Genomic DNA, 22,667 nt, shown 5'->3' on the forward strand with positions numbered 1-22,667 from the left:
TTAATAATATAAAAGAAATTATATCGGGTATACAATCGGGTAAACGGGTATATCACTAAATCCCAGACCCGTCCCAAACCCGCAAAAAAAAATAAAAATTATTCCCAAACCCGTCCCAAACCCGATTAACCGACCCCAAACCCGTTCCAAATGTGTTGGATTTCGGGTTTACCCATCAGGTTCGGGTTTAATTGCCATCCCTAGGATCAATGAGAGGATGTTATGGCTAGAGGGTGCTCAAATGAGAGGTGTGATGAGGAGAGAGATTATTGTGACCAAATATAGTATCAAGAACTGGAGTTGGAAGAGAGGTAAATGGTGATGGCATAAACGGAATTTCAGCGCAGGACAGGGGCGACGGAGGATGAAGGTGGAGGAGATGAGGTTGAGGGACAAGATGAGAAACAGATGATGCCGTCTTTTAATTCACAAATCCCAGAAAAAGCCCAAAACACATTTATTTAGCATTCAGTTTTGTATGGTATAGTACACATCAGTAAATCAATTGTTTAGATTACTTTACACTGCTATGGTTTATGATAATTTGAAATTATATGTACATGCTACAATGTATACATCTGTGAGCATACGTATATAGCCCGCGTATTGCAGCTCAGAATCTTGAATAACATCTAGATAATCCTTGTATGAATCAAGGAAACACGAATCCAGTGTTCATAGGTTATCTTCAATTTCCAATGATTTAATAATCCTTCTGTGCCATGTGGCGGTTTCAGGATCAAATCTAAGCTCCCATGTAGGCCAGTAGTGCAGGTCCTGTTTCAGTGTCAGCACCTTTGGCTTCCCATTTAAATGGACTGTCTTTACACGAACAAATTCTCCGTCTTCAATTTCCTGTATGCACACACATTACTTGAATAAACGACTTTGCCATTTGAACTAAACACCAAGAAAGAATCGCTTGAGCATTTGTACCTTTGTGACATTGACAAAAGCATCCAAGTCAGGAGTTGGTTTTCCATTAACTTCCACAATCCATTGTTGAGAATATAAACCATATCTATGCGCAGGACTCCCAGAGGAATACCTGCAAGACAGTAAATTAAATTCTTTATCCTTTACGCATCAACCCATACCATCTTGCAAAAACAGGTCAGCCCGTACCTTGCGACATATACACCATGGCCCTCTTTGGGAAGAAACCCGAGGGCACGTACTTCTGGGTGAGGATCTTGTACCAAACATCCGCACCAGTTAATTACACGTGTGGTGCCGTTGCCATCTCTTATATCTGTTCCCACTTCAACCTCCATTTCACGTCCCTAAGAGCAAACCATAAAACACGATTCATTAATATCTCCCAACATTACCTCCTGAATATGTGGATGACCAGTAACATTGTATCTAAACGAATCAAATATAGATATGATTCACCTGACGAAAGATGGTGAATTCAAGTTTTGCATCCATGTCATCAGACACATCCAACGCATGGCATGCATCTTCAATATCATTAAAACATGTAACTGGTTTCTTATTGATCGCAAGAACCATATCACCTTGTTCTAATAGATTCTCAGCTTTTGATCCTGCTAAACAACCTTTGACCCGTAGAACTTGACGTCTAACAGGATCTTTCTTCACAAGAGCCTGTGAACAACAAATTTGTAGAAATATCAATTTCTGCATAATATATATTATAAAGAAAAAAAAGTGAACAGAGTTAAAAATATGAGATGCATACTTGGATCCAGTTGTTGCTGAGACCAAAACTTCTAGCCTTGGAAAGTAAAGTACAACAAAACTCAACCTCTAAAACCCTAATTAGAGGCATTGGTCTTTTAATACCATTTATTAGAAGTGACGGTCCTTTCGCGCCTGATATTATTTCACTAAGAACTTGGCTAATTGAATGTATCGGAATACCTTTCACAAATTGATGATCTCCAGATGAGCTCACACCATATTTGATCTGCAACCAAGATTTAATCAACCTTCTATCGACTCAAATTCTGATATATGATTAGTACGAACCTGAGTCGAAAAGCTCCCCCATAAAGCTTTAACTCTTCCATGCTCATCAGTCAGTACTCCTGTAAAGTTGCTACCGAAGTCTGCATGCAGTAAGCAACACTAATAAGTAATGAATCAATATTAATTATATTTAATATTCATTTATAAAATGTGGATATGATAATGTAGTATGTACCGGTATCAAGCTCTATAACTTCCATGTTGGTTGCTCTATAACGCGGTGAATCAGCTGAATTTATGTTTAGAGCGGCACGCGGGTTGGTAACAACAGATTTTCTAGATGTTGCTTGTAAACTCCTGCTTAATCCCACGAGATATACATTCTCTCCACGCCGCAATGAAGGTTCTGTCACAAAATGAAAAAAAAAGAGAAAAAACGGTCAGTATAACTAAAATGAGAAAACATCTCAACCATTGATCTGGTACGAGTTGTCCTACCTGGAAGAAGTTGAGCAGCTTGCACAACTGAATTAGCAGCAGGTCCAATGACAGAAGGGTCATATGCAATAATTGCATAGTTGTGAACAGGATGCAGAAATACCACCTGAAAAGTCAAACCTTGTTATATAACAGTCTGCTTTTTTTTCTTTTCATTTTTATATGGGTGCGTATATACCTCCGCGGGAATTTCGATTGGAAATGCAGCAAAGGAAAGCATGATATCAGATGCTGATATGGCAACGGTATTCTTGTCAACTGCAACCAATCCCATTTCTTCTGAATGATATATAATCACACCAGTTCCAATAAAATGTTGTGTATAGACACCATCAACCATACATGTTGATGGTACATAAACCTGACAAGTCATACACCAGGAAATGTTCCAAATATTGTACATCAATCCCATTAAACGGATAATAAGTGAACAGTGATTCGATGCTGAAGAAATTACCGTAAGCATGACAAGAGTGGGCTCTATTACACGCTCAGCAACAGAAGCATTACAAGAGTCTGCTGATGTGTCATATTCATCACTCACGACTATATCTCCTGGCGACGTTGAATCTTCCACCTCAGCAATCACAGTACCATCAGCAGAGCTACTAGTGTCCATGCTGGCAATACCATTAGCAACTTGTATAATGGCAGAAGATATAAGTTGGGAATCGGAGGGCAGGGCCGGCTTTCTTGTCCAAATACCAGAAGTGTCGTCACGGCTATATATTTGAGGTGAAGCATACCACTCATGCCGATCCACTGTAACAATAACAGACTGCAACCAAAAGAAAGTCAAAACGACTGCAGCATGTTCCTATCAACTAAAAATATCATACAAAAAATGAGATTCTACCAACATTATTAGTATTAAAATACCTTCCTTCTATGGCGATCTTTGTAGTATATGTATTCCATTGGAACCCGAGCTCCTCTAGACAGCTTGGATAGAGCACTAATGAAGTCTTCAAGATTTGAAACGTCTTCATCGGCTAATCTCTTTATAATGGCATGCCGTGGGACCCCAGCTTTATAAAGCATGTAACTGTACATGGAAAATACAAATTATAATGGTTCAACATTTCATTTCCACAAGTAGAGCAAAGAGATACCTTAGTATTTTCCCACAAATTTAGTCTAACGATTGATGGTCAAACCAAAGTGTTATATTAATGTAACAAAGAAAACTTCAACAATTTTATCAAAGAAGTTACCCAGGTTCTGAGACATATACAAGACCACACTCAAAACGGAAATTCCTAGCTTGTTGATATGAGAGCGGGTGTATAACCGCGCCACTAACCTCCAAAAAGTAGTTTGGAGTTATGGAGTGCAAGTCTTCAACCTGAAACATAGAACGCATGCTAAATCTCTGTAAAGCACAGAACCTGGATGTAAGAGATCAGTTACTCACCACCAACTGAACAGTTAAAGACTTGCCGCCCCTTTCGAACTCTAGCTCGACATTTTGGCCCACACTGTCGTCAAGTAAAATTTCCATCTTCAGAAACTGAGTAATCACCTGCAGAAAGGCTTATTTATTGAAACACAGTTTTACAAATACGTAACAGCCCCTAAATCAAATATTAAAGACCGTTTATTGTATATTCATATGTTTCTGTATAGATGAACCCACCGTCAAACATATGTTGTTCATTGTTAAAATAACCATAACTGTCAAGTTACAATATAGTCAAATAACACATACCTCCCCATTCATGCGAACAAGCACATCACCTGCCTCCAAATGTTTATAAGCTGGGCCACCTGGCACCTGCAAAAGGCCCATGATAATGTCAAGCATAAATGTACAGAAAATTTTACAACAAAAGCTAAAAGACATACCACAGAATCAACTACAAGCATCCCGGTTTCACTTAGTGGAGATGCATGGCGAACCAACTAATCCAAAAACAAATCAAATATGAAAACATGAGAACTTTAACATTTCGGTTTTATAAATTAACCAACAAAGAAAGTTGAATAAAAACCAACAGACCTCCTCTGTTTCACTTTGCAAACCAAGCCGACGGGTTTCATCAAATCCTTTGTGGACAAAGGTTGCCTAACAGAAACAGCAGAACATTAAGTTAAGTAATAATGTGACGAAGTTTCAGATAATATTGTCATCAAGAAGTTGATAGAGAATTGAATCAAACAAACCTGGATTGTACCACGAGGTATTGTAACAGCCTCCCACTTATCTTGATACGAATCTCTCCCCTTTTGCAACATAGTTAAAGCCCTCACCGCCTGCAAATTCAAACTTTAAAATTTTGTGCCTCTTTTAAAAACTCCCCGCACCCCCTTGGCCCCTTGTTTGTACTTACTCGTTGTAAAGGAAAGAAAAATGCTGAGGAACTATTAGAAGTCTTGCCACCAGCATTTAATGCAACTGCCCTTCCTTGCCAATCAATGACCGGGGACCCACTCGAACCGCCTTTAGTACCTGAAGCTGCCTGTTGCGGAAGAAAAAAGAATAAATCAAAATAACATAAGAAACCCAAACTACTTGGGCAAAGTCAACGATAATTAGAAGACTAAAACACATAATAAACAATACTCAGCAGTGCAGCAGAAGTGTACAATTTCAACCTTATCTTCAAAGTTTAACCTTGGCTAAAAATGAAACTGATGACTGGGTTGAACAGGTCAAAACACTACTACGTAATCTCCCAAAGTGCTTTATGTTTAAATACTGAATTCGAATGTAAATTAACTATTGTTTGTAGTCATATTGAATATAATGTTGGCGGGTCAGCCAAGCATTACCCATCTTGACTGACCCACCCATTTTACCATCTAATCGTCAATATTAATGCAAAATTACTTTTTCTCACCCATTCGGACCCAAAACTAATAGCATTGGTAGTAGCAGGAAACACACCTGTATGTAGAATGTATTGAAATCGTTGTAGCCATCTCTGCAGCAAGAAAATGTCTTAATGTTAAAATGTGACGAATGGCAGCAAATCCTATATTCGCCGTTTTTTTTTCTTTTTTGTTACTATTAAATAAAATCAAGAGAACATACAATATGGAAGCAAAACCAAACACATAAATCAGAGTATCAAACATATAGGGATGTTATAAATTAGATTTAGCTGCATGGAATGTCGGCTGCAAGGATTTTGATCATCTTTCTGACAGCAGCCAGGAATAGTCTTGCAAATCCTATAACTTAACTTCACAACTACCAACATAATTTCAGGAGTGATACAAATAAGGAAAATATTGTAAAGCAGCATACTTCTTATAATGTGGTGCATCCCTATCCAGACGAGCAAGAGTACCAGCCAAAATAGAGATCTGTAGGTTTCAGAGTAAAAGACACAGCCAAAAATATGACTTATTATAAAGGAAATGGTAAATAGTAAAAGAAATAAAGCAGACAAACGTAAAAACGCGAGGCCTTGGTTATAAACATTATAACTATACTAAAAGCTAATTATACATGACATTTTTTCTACTTACCAATCCTTAAACATAAAACATACTTATAACACCTATTGCAGAAAACATGAATACAGAAACAGCAACACGCGCTGATAGTAATTCAGGAAACATAATACTATACAGAACATAGGTGCTAACACTGTACAGTACAAGGGCTAGTAGGGGCAACAAATATGAACTTTGAAAGATAATACTAATTATATACTGATTCATGACTTATTCAGTTATGTTCACTAATCCAACAGGCTAAAACTGACCCATACGTTCCGACCCAGTGCATGAAGCACCTCACGCATGGTGACTGGTGAGGCACGCTTTTTTAAACCAAGCCCTACATCAGTCTCCAAAATAAGAAAATAGTAAAAAAAAAATAATGCATAGAAATATACCTTCTCTCCACTATCATTACCAACAACTCTAATTTCCAGTCCAACAGAAGCAGCTTCAGGAGCAAGAGGTATCTCTTCATAGCTCAGAAACTTCACTGCAGCAGGATCATAGCGAAAGAATCCAAAATCGTGAACCTGAAATTGCAAAAGCATAATAACATTGTAATTTGTAATCACCACACACAGCTGTCAAAACACATGAACAATCTATTAACCAACCCACAGGATCTCTATATATCGGATAAACCGGAATCTCTTCACGATTAACAAACATAGCTTCCGCTGTAACAGGACCTACAAACGAACAAAAGATACAATCAATCAATCAATCAATCAGCCTAAAAGAACAGAATACATTGTGAAAGAAACAATAAGAGTCCACGCTGAAATAATGTTGTGTTTAGAATCAGAATCAGAATCATCCAAGTTAAAGCATACTGGCTGCAAGTCAACAACAGACCTGGTTTGACCACATGACGGTTAGTGAGTATAATTCCGCGACGTTTATCAACAACAAACCCTGTAGCAGAGCCTGAACGTGCGGATTCGGTGTCAAAAGCTCTGCACGCAGTCGTACGGAGCACCACCACCGCCGGAACAACCTTCTGCAGCGCTTTTCTCCAATCTTCAGCGGACGCGTGGTTCTCTTTCATCGGAGGATCGATTTCGATAGCCAGCTCCGATTGTAGTATCTCCGATGAGTCCTCCATCTGTGATGTCATATACTGACTGGTATGTATGTATGGGAGTTTTTGTGAGCCGGCAACCTTAAACTCCGGAGATATCGTAGTTGACTTGACTCAGGAAATTACGGTTCATTTAGACCCGCCCGACCCGTACCCGTTAATCTCATCAATAATGAACCATAACCAAACCTTTTAAGGCCGTGTGGAGGGCTCGGTTCCATTAAAGTTGTTTTGCTCGGTTGGTTGGTGCAAAAATGCAATCGGGTTTGAGACCGGGACCGAATTAACTTGGTTTACTAGAACCAAAACATGTACCATTTAACCTATATACCAGTTTTGATGGGTCGGGTTTCACGGGTTTGGATGGTAGAATGCTCACCTTTACTCAAGGATGAACTAAAAATTTAAAAAAATAGACACATAAATTAGCCTTAGTAATCAAACACTCATATGTTCTAATCAAAAGCTATTAAATTTGCTTCATCACTTGAGATGGCTAGGATTTATCCTATATTTTTGATAAAAAAAACTCCAACTAAGCCTAAAATAGCATGTGATTTGCCTAACAACTATGAGTATGGTCAACACTTGGATTTCTTTCCACTTAATTTAACACACATAAGAAAAGTCATTTTAAATTCACAGAACTCACTTTGAAACACACCTTATACCTCTTATGAAACATCACCAGTTATAAACACGAAAGACACCTTATACCTCTTATGAAACATCATCAATTATAAACACTTAATAATCAGTATGAAAATCAATATGCTAGTATAGATAACCCTAACCGAGTTTTAGGCATATACACATATAAATATAAATACCTAATATTAATATGATAGTCGTCAACACGAATCTATTTAACTAATGCCCATATATGCATCATTTTATCTTCATCGACCAACACTATATGAGTCTCGTACATGAATTAGACCTAACAACTTATAGGGTTAACTCAACAAAGATTAAGCTATTGCTTTCTACCACACATTTAATGATTTAAATGACCCTCAAATTTTCGAAAAATTTGGGTTTGGTCATATCACATTTTTGTTTGATATTTGGATAGATGCATACCGACTATCCTCTTTCACAACTTAATTGGATAGATGCATACTGGCTATCATCTTTCACAACTTAACTCATTTTATAATTTGACCCCTTAAATTAGTTTCTTTATTTTTATTTTGTAAATGGAATGCTACAAATTCTATAGACAAACATTGTAAACGATGAGCATGTGAAATCATACACATTTCATATGAAAAGGGTGTTTTACAACTTATGAAATTAAGACAAAGTTTGTATTTGATTTTATCTATGTTTATTTTATGAACTAGGCGTTTTACGTTGTTGTAAAGGAAGGACACATGTGAAACTAAACAAAAGAAAATGGCTAAATGGAAATGCATGAGCAGACATAATTTATAATTTCGTTTTCTTTTTGCTTAAAAAATCTAGAAAAAAAAATGTCAGAAGTGGGATTTGAACCCACGCCCTCTCTCGAAGACCAGAACTTGAGTCTGGCGCCTTAGACCACTCGGCCATCCTGACTTTTGTGTCTAGCTTCCGTCCTTTCGTTTTATTACATGAAAAATACCAGTATAAAATAATTGAGTAATAATATGAACAGAGAGGATTTTGTGTGACAATTTACACTATTTTTTAACGTTCATGCATTATAAGTACTAGGGGTGTGTATGGGTTGTTCGGTTTCAGTCCAAAACCGTTTTCATAACCATACTTTTAGTTAACCAGACAATAATAACCATTGGTTTATCGGTTTTATATGTTGGTTCCGTTTGGTTAACCATGAACTCGATTTGGCCTTTAAATGTTTGTTTGCTTATTTTTTACTAGTTTTTTTGTAGGGGCGTGCATGGAGTGGTTAGGGTTGGTTTTGAGCTCTATTTTTATCAAGGTTCATAGTCATCACCTACTTCAACATGACATCATCTGCAAACTTTGTATTCACATACAAACTATTTCCTACGAAAAAAAAAACAGTTTATGCCATTTCATGTTCATAGTAGTTAAAAAATTGGTTTGAGTGAGGGAATTTATAAACTACCTTATGGTTTATCAATGCCGTGTGAACAAACACAAAGTTAAATCAAGGTATTTTCAACAGTAGACAACAACATTCTTGAGTAATTCGGTTGAAGCTCGAATGGTTGAAATCATATACTTCTTGGAATAAATGTGAAATGATTAATAATATAGAACCCATTGAGGAACATCACATTGGTTTGATTTGGTTAATTTGGTTATGTCACACACAAAAACCAAAAGAGAATCACAATTTTTGTTAAATCGGTTATGGCTTAACCGAACGATCACTTAACTGTTTAGTTGGGTTTAGTTAGTTAATTTGGTTATTTGCTCACCCCTGGACTTTTGTGTGAAGAAAAGATTCCATAGCAATAATTTCTCATGCTTGAATACTAAAATGGAAATTTTGCCGCCTAATGTACTCCTTTTATGTTAAACGGTTTCATTCAAGTGATATAAAATCAATAAAATGAGAGGATAAAGAGGAAACCGATGGTTCATGTGAAGAAATGACGAAAGGGGATCAATGAGAGGATGTTATGACTAGAGGGTGCTCAAATGTTGGAACTAACTGAGAGATGTGTGATGAGGAGAGGAAGGAGAGAGAGAGAAAGATTACTGAAACCAAAAGGAGTATCAAGAATTGGAGTTGGAGAGAGGCGAATGGTGATGGCATAAACGGAAACTGAGAGCAAGATAGGGGCGGCGGCAGATGAAGGCGGAGGAGATGAAGTTGAGGAAGAAGACGATGCAATTGTCAGCTTACAAATCCCAGAAAAGCCCAAAACACAAATTTATTTTGCATTCAGTTTTGTATGGTAAAGAGCACACACCACCTGTTTGGAATACTTTACACTGCTATGATTATTTGAAATTATATGTACATAGCTCATAATCTTGAATAAACAGCTAGATACCCTCCATAATTTTATTCTTTGTATGAATCAAATCATCAATGCAATACGAATCTGATGTTCATAGGCTATCTCCCGTTTCCAATGATTTAATTATCCTTCTGTGCCATGTAGCAGTTTCAGGATCAAACCTGAGCTCCCATGTAGGCCAGTAGTGCAGGTCCTGCTTCAGTGTCAGCACCCTTGGCTTCCCATTCAAGTGGACCGTCCTTACACGAACAAATTCTCCGTCTTCAATCTCCTGTATGCACACATATTACTTGAATAAACGACTTTGCCATTTGAAGTAAAACACAAACAAAGCACACAACAAAACATTAAAGAATCTTAAACAAGTAGAAACCAGTTGAGAGTATCAGACATTTGTACCTTTGTGACATTGACAAAAGCATCCAAGTCAGGAGTTGGTTTTCCATTAACTTCCACAATCCATTGTTGAGAATATAAACCATATCTATGCACAGGACTCCCAGAGGACCACCTGCAAGACAGTAAATTAAATTCTTTATCCTTTACACATCAACCCATACCATCTTGCAACAACAGGTCAAACCCGTACCTTGCGACATATACACCATGGCCCTCTTTGGGAAGAAACCCGAGGGCACGTACTTCTGGGTGAGGATCTTGCACCAAACATCCGCACCAGTTAATTACACGCGTGGTGCCGTTGCCATCTCTTATATCGGTTCCCACTTCAACCTCCATTTCACGTCCCTAAGAGCAAACCATAAAACACGATTCATTAATATCTCCCAACATTACCTCCTGAATATGTGTATGACCTGTAACATAGTATCCCAAACGCAGCTATATACATATGATTCACCTGACGAAAGATGGTGAATACAAGTTTTGTATCCATGTCATCAGACACATCCAAGGCATGGCATGCTTCTTCAACATCATTAAAACATGTAACTGGCTTCCTATTAATTGCAAGAACCATATCACCTTGTTCCAGTAAATTTTCAGCTTTAGATCCAGCTAAACAACCTTTGACCCGTAGAACCTGACGTCTCACAGGATCTTTCTTTACAAGAGCCTGTGAACAACAAATATAAAAAAATATCAATTTCTGCATATCTTACTTACATAGAAAAGAACGGACCAGAGTAAAAATAAAGTTCAAGCATACCTGGATCCAGTTGTTGCTGAGACCAAAACTTCTAGCCTTGGAAAGTAAAGTACAATAAAACTCGACCTCTAAAACCCTAACTAGAGGCATTGGTCTTTTGATACCATTTATAAGAAATGTCTGTCCTTTCGCGCCTGATCTTATTTTATTAAGAACTTGGCTAATCGAATATATATGAATACCTCTGGTGAAGTGATGATCTTCAGATGAACTTGCACCATATTTGATCTGCAAACAAGATTTAATCATAAGATTTTAGTCAACCTTCTATTGACTAAAAACGAACTAATAAAGAACCAACCTTCCTTTTCTTTTTACGAACCTGAGTTGAAAAGCTGCCCCATATAGCTTTAACTCTTCCATGCTCATCTGTTAGTACTCCTGAAAACATGCTACCAAAGTCTACATACAACAAGCAACATTAATAAGTAATCAATGAATATTAATAGTTTAATATGTTTAAGATTCATTTAAAAAGTGGATAATGATAATGTAACATGTACCAGTATCAAGCTCTATAACTTCCATGTTGGTTGCTCTATAGCGCGGTGAATCAGCCGAACTTATCTTCAGAACGGCACACGGGTTGGTAACAACAGATTTTCTAGATGTTGCTTGTAAACTTTTATTTAATCCCACAAGACACACACTCTCTCCACGCCGCAATGCAGGTTCTGTCACAATATGGAGAAAATGAAATGGTCAGTATAACTAAAATGAGAAAACATCTCGACCGTTGATCTGGTACAAGTTTTCCTACCTGGAAGAAGTTGAGCAGCCCGGACTACTGAATTACCAGCAGGTCCAAGGAGAGATGGGTCATACGCAATAAGTGCATAGTTGTGAACAGGATGGAGAAACGCCACCTGAAAAGTCGCATTGTTATATTTATCTGCTAATACCAAAATTAACAGTCTGGTTTTTTGCTTTTCTTTTTTATATGGGTGCGTGCGTATATACCTCCCCGGGAATTTCGATTGGAAATGCAGCAAAAGAAAGCCTGACATCAGATGCTGATATGGCAACAGTATTCTTGTCAACTGCAACCAACCCCATTTCTTCTGAATGAAATATAATCACACCAGTTCCAACAAAATGCTGTGCATGGACACCATCAACCATACATGATGATGGTACATGAACCTGACAAGTCATACACCAGGATTCAAAAAATTGCACACCAAACCCGTCAAACTAAAATAAATGAACAGTGATTCGATACTAAAGAAATTACCGAAAACATGACAAGAGTGGGCTCTATTACACGCTCTGCAACAGAAGCATTACCAGAGTCTGCTAATGTGTCATGATCTCCCGGAGATGTTGAATCTTCCACCTCAGCAATCACCATATCATCAGCAGATGCATCTTTATTGTTGGATACCTCTAGAACATGTTCAGAGCTACTAGTGTCCATGCTGGCAACACCATTAGGAACTTGTGTAATGCCAGAAGATATAAGTTGGGAACTGGAGGGCAGAGCCGGTTTTCTTATCCAAATACCAGAAGTGTCGTCACGGGTATATATTTGAGGTGAAGCATACCACTCATGCCGATCCATTGTAACTAGAACAGACTGCAACCAAAAGAAAGTCAAAAAGTATGCACCATGTTTCTATATGTTAATTGTACATATTGTATTAGTATATGGCCCATGGGCCGGATATAAGCTTTTCTATGGTTCTTTTCCTGAATAATTACCTTCTTCCTATGGCGATCTTTGTAGTTTATGTATTCCAATGGAACCCGAGCTCCTCTAGAGAGCTGGGATAGAACATTAATGAAGTCTTCAAGATTTGAAGTGTCTTTATCGGCTAATCTCTTGATAATGGCATGCCGTGGGACACCAGCTCTATAAAGCATGTAACTGCAGATGGAAAATACAAATTCGAACGATTGAACATTTAATTTTCAGAAGAGCAAAGACAAACCTTGTTATTTTTCCCACATATTTAGCCTAAAGAATGATGGTCAAAACCATAAAATGTCGTTTGTTACCCGGGATCAGACACGTATACAAGGCCACAGTTAAAACGAAAATTCCTAGCTTGTTGATAAGAGAGTGGGTGTATAACTGCACCACTAACTTCCAAAAAGTAGTTCGGGGTTATGGAGTGTAAATCCTCAACCTGAAACAAATAACATACGAAAAAACTGAATTTCGCAACAATAAATCTCGGCAAAGCATAGAACATGAGCGTAAGAGACTGGTCACTCACCACCAACTGAACGGTCAAAGATGTCCCGCCCCTTTCAAACTCCAACTCAACATTTTTGCCCACGCTGTCATCAAGTAAAGTCTCCATCTTTAGAAACTGAGTAATCACCTGCAAAAAGGCTTATGCATTTAAAACACGGTTTTACAATAAGCCCTGCACGTTTCAATAGCGGCGTAGATGAATCCACCATAGTAATATGCTGATTATTGTTCAAATAACCACAACTATCAAGTTACAGTATGGTGAAATAACACATACCTCCCCATTCATGCGAACAAGCACATCACCTGGTTCCAAATGGTCATAAGCTGGGCCACCTGGCACCTACACCATGCCCATGATGATGTCAGCCATCAATGTACAACTGAGCATGTAGATAGCAATTTTACAATAGAAACTGAAAGACTTACCACAGAATCAACTACAAGCATCCCGGTTTCACTTGGTGGAGATGCATGGCGAACCAACTAATCAAATACAAAAAACGTGAGAACTTTAACGTTTCCTTTATATAAACGAATCAACAAATAAAGTTGAATAAAAACTACAGACCTCCTCTGTTTCACTTTGCAGACCAAGCCGACGGGTATCATCAAAACCTTTGTGGACAAAGGTTGCCTAACAGAAACAAGAGATCTATAGTAAAAACATTTAGGTTTAATAATAATAGAATCAACTTTCAGATAATGCAACCAACAGACCTGGATTGTACCACGAGGTATTGTAACAGCCTCCCACTTATCTTGACACAAATCTCTCCCTTTTTGCAACATATTTAAAGCCCTCACCACCTGCAAATTCAAACTTCAGAATTCTGTGCCTCTTTTAAAAACTCCCTGCAGCCAGTCTGTATGATTCCTTGGACAACATTACATTTCTTGTTCCAACGTATTAATTTCAAATTAAAAATTCAAAAATACACGAGCATTTTTAGAGCCTGACAGCCACCACAAAAAAAGTGTAATATGTTGTCACAACATAACCCAGCCAGACACCCTTGTTTGTACTTACTCGTTCTAAAGGAAAGAAAAACGCTGAGGAACTAGAAGTCTTGCCGCCAGCATTTAATGCAACGGCCTTTCCTTGCCAATTGATGACTGGGGACCCACTCGAACCACTTTTAGTACCTGAAGCTGCCTGTTGTGGAGGGAAAAAGAATAAATCAAAATAACATACGAAATCCAAACTACTTGATCAAAGCCAACAGTAATTGAAGGACTAAAACACATAGATAAACAATGCTCAAAAGTGTAAAATTTCAACCCGTTTACCTGAAAATGGGTGGATCACGGCTACATTTTATCTCCAAAGTCTAATCTCAATTAACTATTGTTTGTAGTCATATTAAATATAATGTTGGCGGGTCAGCCAAGAGTCACCATTTTGACTGACCCGCCCATGTCACCCATTTAGAGAAAAAGGGATTAAAATGTCTGTGGGTCAGCCCAGGCTTACCCATATGACTGACCCGCCCATGTTACCGTCTATAATTATGCAACATTAATCTTTTATCAACCATTTGGACCCGAAACTAATAGAATTAGTAGCAGGAAGCTCACCTGTATGTAGAACGTATTGAAATCGTTGTAGCCATCTCTGCAACAAGATAATGTCTTATTGTTAACATCAGATGAATTGCAGCAACCCTTTATTCATTTTTTCGCTATTGTTACATGTTAAAAAATCCATAAAACACATATGGAAGCAAAACCAATCACATAAGCTAGACATATAGATGTAGTAGATTTGATTCAACTGAATAAAATGTAAGCTGCAAGGACTTTGATCATCTTTAATACAAAGCTGATCCAGGCTCTAGTAGACTCAGAATTTGACCAATTGGACATAGTCAAATGGCTAGAAAAGGGCCCAATCTAAAAAGGGCTTAACTTCCGCTACGTGTGGAGTTATGAGAGCATTAGTAACGGACAAAAATATCTCAACGGGCTGGTAATGTGACAACCCACCAAAGGAACTCAATTAAGCCAGAAATAGTTTTGCAAATTGATCTTACTCCACCAAAATGCGCAACCTATAACATAATTTACGGGTGAAATATATATATATATATATACGAAAATAATGTGCAGCAACATACTTCTTATAAAACGGTGCATCCCTATCAAGACGAGCAAGAGTACCAGCCAAAATAGAGATCTGTAAGTTTGAGAGTAAAACAAAATCAACACAACCAAAGTCCAATAGTATGACATAATATAAGTATGATGGTATTATACCTTCTCTCCACTATCATTACCAACAACTCTAATTTCCAGTCCAACAGAAGCAGCTTCGGGAGCAAGAGGGATCTCCTCATAGCTCAGAAACTTCACCGCACCAGGATCATACCGAAAGAATCCAAAATCGTGAACCTGAATAGGCAAATGCATAACATTGTAATTAGGGCTTCAAACGAACCAAAGTAACACAAACAGGGCCTTGTTCGTGTTCGTTCTTTAAGAAAATAAATGTGTTCAAAAACTTGTCATGAACACTTACCAAATGAGAGTTTCTGTTCGTGTTCGTTCATTAAGGAAATGAGCGTGTTCGTGTTCGTTCGTTAATTTTAGGTAGGGAATACAAACGTTCATGAACACAAACAAGCATAAACAAATGTTAATAAGCGTTCATGAACAAAAACGATCATATGTTGAAAGGTATGTTATAGAATACATTAATATTAATTAAATATTTTATCAGTGGAAATTTTGAAGTATTTATCATCATCATCATACTAAGTAAATCCCACCAATAGCAAAGCTAAGGTAGGGTCTGAGGAGGGTAAGACGTAGACAACCTTACCTCTACCCCGTAGGAATAGAGAGGCTGCTTCCAGTGAGACCCCCGGCTTGGTAGTAGTTTTGCATCAAGCCTTGGACATAAGGCACATAACACTCAGCAATTGGGACAAAAGCCGATTAGTACATGTACCCTCTTGTCTTTCGGCTATCAACGCCACCACATGATGCATGATTAACCGTCACTCGCTTTTTAACGTTATTTTCATTAGTAAAATAACGTTAAGTGCACTTTCACTCCCCCCCCCCCCCTCCCACACATATATACATTATTTGAAGTATTTAAATAAATTTTATAAATCAAAAACCCTAATGAACTATCTAACATAACATTCACGAACGTAAATAAACAAACACGGCCTCTGTTGATGTTAGTTCGAACGTTCCATTCATTTACAGCCCTAATTATAATCACCACAAACTGTGAAACACATCAACAATGTATTAACCAACTCACAGGATCTCTATATATCGGATAAACAGGAATCTCTTCACGATTAACAAACACAGCTTCCGCTGTCACAGGACCTACAAAACACACAATCAATCAACCAAAAAAAGTCAAATTAAAGTCATTCTTACCATAATGCACGTACAGAAAAAGTCAACAGACCTGGTTCGACCACATGACGGTTAGTGAGTATAATTCCCCGACGCTTATCAACAACAAGGCCCGTAGCTTGGCTCGCACCGGCCGATTCAGTGTCAAAAGCTCTGCAGGCAGTCGTACGGAGCACCACCACCGCCGGAACAACCTTGTGCAACGCTTTTCTCCAATCTTCAGCGGTGGCGTGGCTCTCGTTGAACGGAGGATCGAGTTCCATTGACAGTTGATGATTTGTTTCCGATTGTAATGAGTCATTCATCTGTGATGTAGTTGAATTTTTTATAGGTTGTAGTTTTGAGAAGTGGAGGGTTTATGAGCGGAGAATGGTGGCTGGAGGTGTAACGACGGTGACGGTGACGGTGACGGTGACGGAGATGGTTGAGGTTTTTGGGGGGTTGAAAAGCAGAGATTGGAGCGGAGACGTTAATTCGTCGATTTCCGTTCGTGTTCAACAGTTGAAGAAGGCGTTTTAACTTGTGTAAGTTACGAAAATGTCCTTGGGTGTATGTGGCTTTTTGTAGTCAACTATTGGTCAACTTCATAAAGTCATTGACAAAATGAGATCATCACATTCATTCCACCATATTTTCTTTCATCATAAATTACACTAAAAAAAACACTACATTTTTTCTTTTCTTTTTAATTAAATAATTTTTTTTATACCTTTATTATTACATTTTTTCTCTCCTTCACTCACAACCACTTTCAAAATATATTAAAAATTATAGGGGGTAAACAGTATCCCCTCAAATATACAGATGAACAGTAACATTTTCTCTCTCCTCAAATGTACTCATGTGAGTTTGAAGGGATGGTAATCGAAACCGAATTTAAGGGGGGTGTTTGGGATTCCATTTGCAAGCTTCTTATAGACTTATAAATTTTGTAAAAATAAGTTTTTTTATAAATGATGTTTGGGCAATGTGCTGAAAATGAGTTTTAATGCTTTGAAAATGAGAAAAGAAGAAGTTAATTTGTAGTGACTTTTCTAAGAGAGTGTTTGGGGTTGAGTTTTAAAGAAGATTTTTTGATTATTGAGTTTTGGAATCGTAAATAATCAGTTTTGAGTGTTTAGGTAAAAAATTAAAAAGTTGATTATTGCGTTTAGAAAGTTACAAAACGCAGTTTTCCAAAAACAGCTCCCCCCCTACTGCAACAAAACGCAGTTTTCCCAAAATTGATTATTTGCGTTTAGAAAAGGATTTTCACTTGTTTATTTTTTTTAAATATATATTTGCCAAACACTCAAATAGTTGATTATCTGATCATTATGATATCAAACAACATAATCAAATCCAAACACTATCTTTCAACATCACGTTTTGTTACAGTTAATTATCTGATTCTGATTATTTAAAACGCATAATCTATTTTCAAAACTCAACTCCAAACATCCTCTAAAAATGATAAAAGAATAAGAAAAAGGATACAGTGAGAAGGAAAAGGAGAAGTTGATAAGCAATCCCAAACACCCTCTAATGGTTAGCCTAACAAATTTAGAACGAGAATAAAGTCAGATAATTGGGTATGGAATTATTTTTTTATATTTTTATGGGTTTAAGACGGGTATGAAATTTAGTGACATGCTCGTTTACCCGATTATACACATGATATAATGATTTGTTTTTTTTTGGCGTCATTGTATAGTGTATTACATTATTACGTTATATTGTATTACATTACGTTATATTACATTATATTATATTATCTTATATATCTTTGTTCTATTTCTTGAATTATACTCATTTTTGTACTGAGGATATGTATGACAAGTTTAATTCGTATGCACCTGTAAGTAGCATCCTTGAAGGGACGACAATGTATGGCTCATTCTGATTAAAATTTGAGATCAATGGTTATTTTCGAATTATTAGTTATTCAAATTTGAATGATCTCTTCTAATATACAACTTATGAAATATAATTGATTAATAGATATCCGATAGATACCGACGGGTTTTGAGTCGATATACCTTACTGGTATTTTCAATAAACCAACCGGTTTATCTGATACCCAACAGATAATTACCTAATAAATACCCCACAGGTTTTAGGCTGGTTTGGGACAAGCTTTTATAATCAAGTATCGGATTATCCAATTCGTTTCAAACCCGCCCCATTCTCATTCCTAACATAAGAGAAAATATTTTTTAATGGTGAGTATCACCTCAAGTTTATAAGTTTATGAGAAGAGGGTACATTTTGAAGCACCCTTTTTTATGACATGAGGTGTTTATACTTCTCAAAATGGGTATCACATGTTCAAATCTAGGGGTGCTAAACGGGTCGTGTTCGCGGGTTGGCAGGTTCAACCTGACCCGACCCCGAAAATTTTACACGAACCCGAACCTGAAAATTTTGTCATGCATATGAACCCGAACCTGACCCGAATATTCATGGGTTGACCCGAACACGACCCGTTTAACCTGATTTTTTTAATTTTTTGCCACAAATTAATATATTAAATTAAAATTTACTTTAAAAACACAAATGTATATAATACAATTACATTTAATTTATAAAAATTTATATGAATTTCTCTTTTAAAGTTATAATCATGGCATAAAATACACACCCAATTTAATTTATAACATAAAATATATTGTAAAAAAATATAACATAATATAAAGAGGTTAAACAGGTCAACCCGCCAACCTGACTTGGTTGACCCGAACCTAACCTGTTTAGCTAAACGGGTTCGCGGGTTCAACCTGAAACTGACCCGAACCCGTTTAGACTAAACCTAAACCCGTGAATTTCGTGTTAGGTTCGTGTCGTGTTTTCGAGTCGTGTCCGAAATTAACACCCCAATTCAAATCTCACAAAGTAAATATTAGATAGAATTTAAAAAATAAACTTTTTTTTGTGAAGTTGGTATAGCAAACCAAAATTAGGTGAACACAAAGTTGCCATAAAAGAAAAATGAAGTGTGTATTTTTGTTTGTGTTGTCTGGTGTGTGTTTTTTAGTATTTGGTGAAAGACTAGAAGGTCAAAAGATCATATAAAGATTACATAAAGTTTGTTTGTTTCTTTGGTGGGTTGGCCATGGCTGAGTGGTTAGTGGGTTGGATTGGTTTGGGCCCACCTACATAGCCGTCAGACTCGACTCTGATATTTTACTCCACCCACATACGTCAATGGCTATGAATTGGTTACGAAAGGTCATACGTGTTCTTTATTACTTGTTTTTTCGAACAGCAAGGAATGACGTGCTAATTACCGTGACATCAGGTGTTGTGGCAAAGGTCGACTACTCGACCGCCGCCAGTCCTTGGCTCTTCCAGATGTGCGGAAACACGACCTCCACCCGCCCGAAGGCACGACAGTGAAATAATTGATAAAACCTCGTCTCCCATCCAAGACGAACCGGCGCCACATGTGTTCGCCCTTTACCTGGATGCCACAGAAAATAATGAAGCGAGTGGAAGTCGAACCTAGGTCACAAGGAACACCAAATCTTTCTCCAATCACTCCACCACTACCTCATTGCCTCTTTATTACTTGTAAAACTTGTGTAAAAAATGTTTTATCAGTTCACGTGTAACACCAATTTTAATTTTTTTTTTTATGTTATAAAACTAGGAATGAATGGCAATTAGGAATAAAATTATCGGTGACCGCTACTAGACACGTTTCGATGAGATTTTTTAATGAATAAATGTTTTTGGATCAAGATTACAGTGGATTAGATAACGTCTACCCAAATCACAATTAATCACAATTTTATAGTGTTTATGTGATGATATCTCTTCAACTCTAAAATGTTTATACACTCTTTTATAACTGACTTGTTCTTTACAAGGTAAAAAATGTTAAGTAAACTTCCGTTTTGCTCCCTGTGGTTTGGTCATTTTAACGGTTTTGCTCCAATAGTTTAAAAATAGTTATTTTCCTCCCTGATTTTTCTAACTTATCTTCATTTTGCTCCCAGCCTCTAACTCCATCAGGGAGGAAACTGGCGACAAACTCGAAAGATTAGGGAGCAAACTGGCGACAAACTCGAAAGATCAGGGAGGAAAATGACTATTTTTAAACTATTGGAGCAAAACCGTTAAAATGACCAAACCACAACGAAAGTTAACTCTTTAATTAGTAAGGAGTTTAAAAAGTGATGATAAATTTAAAATAACTTATTCACCCTTCTAAGTTTGGCATTAACTGTATCATGTGCTTTCCAACTAATCATGACACCGACCTCTCAGAATAGCTAAGGTTCCCTGCAGTGTATAACATCGTGAAAAATAAAAAAGCTTTGGTTGTATGGTATAAAATTTAAAAATGATAGCGATATGTGGGTATGGAAATCAGACTGTAACAATAGTTTTAATGTTGCGGCGGTTAGGGATCAAGTTATAAAAAGATCGATTTGCGTTGAAGATAAATGGCTGTTTTGGAATTGTTGGGTCCCGTCGAAGGTTAATCTTTTTGTGTGGAGATCAGTGCTGAATAGAATTCCGGTTAAGGAAGAGCTTATCAAGAGAGGAGTTTGCATTCAAAATCCTCTATGTTTGATATGTGAAGACCAAGCCGAATCTGTTGAGCATCTGGTGTGTAAGTGCACTTTGTCAAAGTTCATCTGGTGGAATATATTGGATTGGGTCAAGCTGCCAGTTGATGTGGAGTTTGGTTCATGCAAGGAAGCTTTGGAGTTCATTGAAGGAAGGAAAGGATCTAAGGTTTGGAAGAAAGTTATCAATCTTATTTTTCAATCAAGTATGTGGCATATTTGGAAGGCTCGCAATGAGAAGGAGTTTAATGGGGTCCTGTTATCCGGGAATGTGGTGGTAGAGGATATTAAAGCTGATGCGTATCTTTGGTTAAAAAGTCGGTCTAAGTTTGATAAGTTGGATTGGGGTAGATAGGTGGACTTTAATGTTAGAGACGTTATTTCTTAGTTTGGGTTATTGGGGTGATTGGTGTGTTTATAAAAAATATTATCTGAACCAGAAGACAGACAGTTATGTGACAACCCTCACTAAACCAGGTATCCGTACGACTTAATTAACTATTAATTGTTGCTTAATTACTGTGCTTAACTGAGATTCCTGATGAACTGCTACTTGACTGTTGATACTTGTACATATCTGCATCATACTTTGATTTCCGTCACTACATTATTTACTTACTGAACTCTAGTGACAAACATGATGCACAAAAGCACAGTAGCATTTGAACGGATAACCTATTGAACATGCTGATAAAGCCAGCATCAGGCAGACACTGCCTCTAAGGGCCTGTATGAGCCATAAATATTTTACTACACCCATAGTGTGTGTAGGGATACAAGGGTTGTATAACTGCGTCTCTAGGAATAAGATATAATGATTGGATGTGCCTAAAACGTACTCTAAGCACGAAACACAGCACTTTTATCAACATACTAGCTTCTAGCTAACTAATAAAGTGCCAAAACATGAGGAAATATTCCTGACACTTTGCAGAATAAATTGTGTCGCTAAAAAATATTATTTACGACGCTTAAAAGATTACTTAAGCACTTTAACGGATTACTATCCAACCGAACAACCGGACTATACCCAGAACATGAAAATATTGCCAGAAATATTATTAGTCTTTTTCTGAGCCAGTTAGGGTCCCTGATTACCCTAACACCCGTTTTATAACGTATCATACAACTAACGGAGTTAACCCCTAAAGTTAACCTATTTAACGTAACTAAGTCCTAACTACATAATTGAAAACGAACCGAATACCCCCCCCCCTCAATGGGATCGGCCAAACTAGAGGAGACCAAGGAGTACACTTTTGATTATTATAATGGTGTATGTTTAATATCAAGGGGACACGAGAACCGTTGGACGATAAACATGAATTTTCCTATAAATACCCCACTAAACCTTAGAGTTCTTACACACCACAAACCACCAACAAACTCTCTCCCTTGCCCTCTCCCCATTCTCGGCCGAAACCCCCTAGGGTCACCACCACCATCTTCGATTCTTGTTCAT

The 22,667-nt window shown here is 37.4% G+C and overlaps 3 protein-coding genes and 1 non-coding gene across 6 annotated transcripts; 1 reads left to right on the forward strand and 3 right to left on the reverse strand.

The window, feature by feature from the left end:
• Positions 1 to 440: 440 nt before the first annotated feature.
• LOC110878959 (protease Do-like 7) lies at positions 441 to 7,080 on the reverse strand. 2 transcript variants are annotated; one of them, XM_022127357.2, is made up of 23 exons: positions 6,739 to 7,080; positions 6,502 to 6,572; positions 6,279 to 6,413; positions 5,684 to 5,742; positions 5,321 to 5,357; positions 4,764 to 4,892; positions 4,597 to 4,686; positions 4,433 to 4,498; positions 4,279 to 4,335; positions 4,142 to 4,207; positions 3,848 to 3,955; positions 3,648 to 3,778; positions 3,313 to 3,478; positions 2,891 to 3,211; positions 2,612 to 2,794; positions 2,434 to 2,539; positions 2,171 to 2,341; positions 1,996 to 2,075; positions 1,706 to 1,933; positions 1,396 to 1,611; positions 1,126 to 1,283; positions 937 to 1,048; positions 441 to 855 (listed from the first exon to the last, which is right to left on the reverse strand). In XM_022127357.2, the coding sequence occupies exons 1-23, from the start codon at positions 6,998 to 7,000 to the stop codon at positions 676 to 678; spliced, it is 3,132 nt and encodes a 1,043-aa protein (XP_021983049.1). In that variant the 5' UTR covers positions 7,001 to 7,080; the 3' UTR covers positions 441 to 675. The 2 variants fall into 2 exon arrangements, with proteins under 2 accessions (XP_021983049.1, XP_035833545.1); XM_035977652.1 differs by having other exon boundaries at positions 6,498 to 6,572; positions 6,739 to 7,079.
• A 1,360-nt stretch (positions 7,081 to 8,440) lies between these two features.
• Positions 8,441 to 8,524, reverse strand: TRNAL-CAA. Its single transcript has one exon. It is a non-coding gene; the product is annotated as a tRNA-Leu (tRNA).
• A 1,276-nt stretch (positions 8,525 to 9,800) lies between these two features.
• LOC110878957 (protease Do-like 7) lies at positions 9,801 to 17,163 on the reverse strand. 2 transcript variants are annotated; one of them, XM_022127356.2, is made up of 23 exons: positions 16,705 to 17,163; positions 16,549 to 16,619; positions 15,531 to 15,665; positions 15,392 to 15,450; positions 14,853 to 14,889; positions 14,305 to 14,430; positions 13,995 to 14,084; positions 13,846 to 13,911; positions 13,704 to 13,760; positions 13,552 to 13,617; positions 13,294 to 13,401; positions 13,073 to 13,203; positions 12,776 to 12,941; positions 12,309 to 12,650; positions 12,035 to 12,217; positions 11,835 to 11,940; positions 11,578 to 11,748; positions 11,397 to 11,476; positions 11,075 to 11,302; positions 10,766 to 10,981; positions 10,496 to 10,653; positions 10,306 to 10,417; positions 9,801 to 10,177 (listed from the first exon to the last, which is right to left on the reverse strand). In XM_022127356.2, the coding sequence occupies exons 1-23, from the start codon at positions 16,955 to 16,957 to the stop codon at positions 9,998 to 10,000; spliced, it is 3,141 nt and encodes a 1,046-aa protein (XP_021983048.1). In that variant the 5' UTR covers positions 16,958 to 17,163; the 3' UTR covers positions 9,801 to 9,997. The 2 variants fall into 2 exon arrangements, with proteins under 2 accessions (XP_021983048.1, XP_021983047.1); XM_022127355.2 differs by having other exon boundaries at positions 11,376 to 11,476.
• Positions 17,164 to 20,987: 3,824 nt separating this feature from the next.
• On the forward strand, positions 20,988 to 21,560 carry LOC110876494. Its single transcript, XM_022124665.1, has one exon. The coding sequence runs from the start codon at positions 20,988 to 20,990 to the stop codon at positions 21,558 to 21,560; it is 573 nt and encodes a 190-aa protein (XP_021980357.1).
• The last annotated feature ends 1,107 nt before the right edge of the window (positions 21,561 to 22,667 follow it).

Source organism: Helianthus annuus, chromosome 9, assembly GCF_002127325.2.
Source record: "Helianthus annuus cultivar XRQ/B chromosome 9, HanXRQr2.0-SUNRISE, whole genome shotgun sequence".
In the NCBI taxonomy this organism is placed as follows: Eukaryota; Viridiplantae; Streptophyta; class Magnoliopsida; order Asterales; family Asteraceae; genus Helianthus; species Helianthus annuus.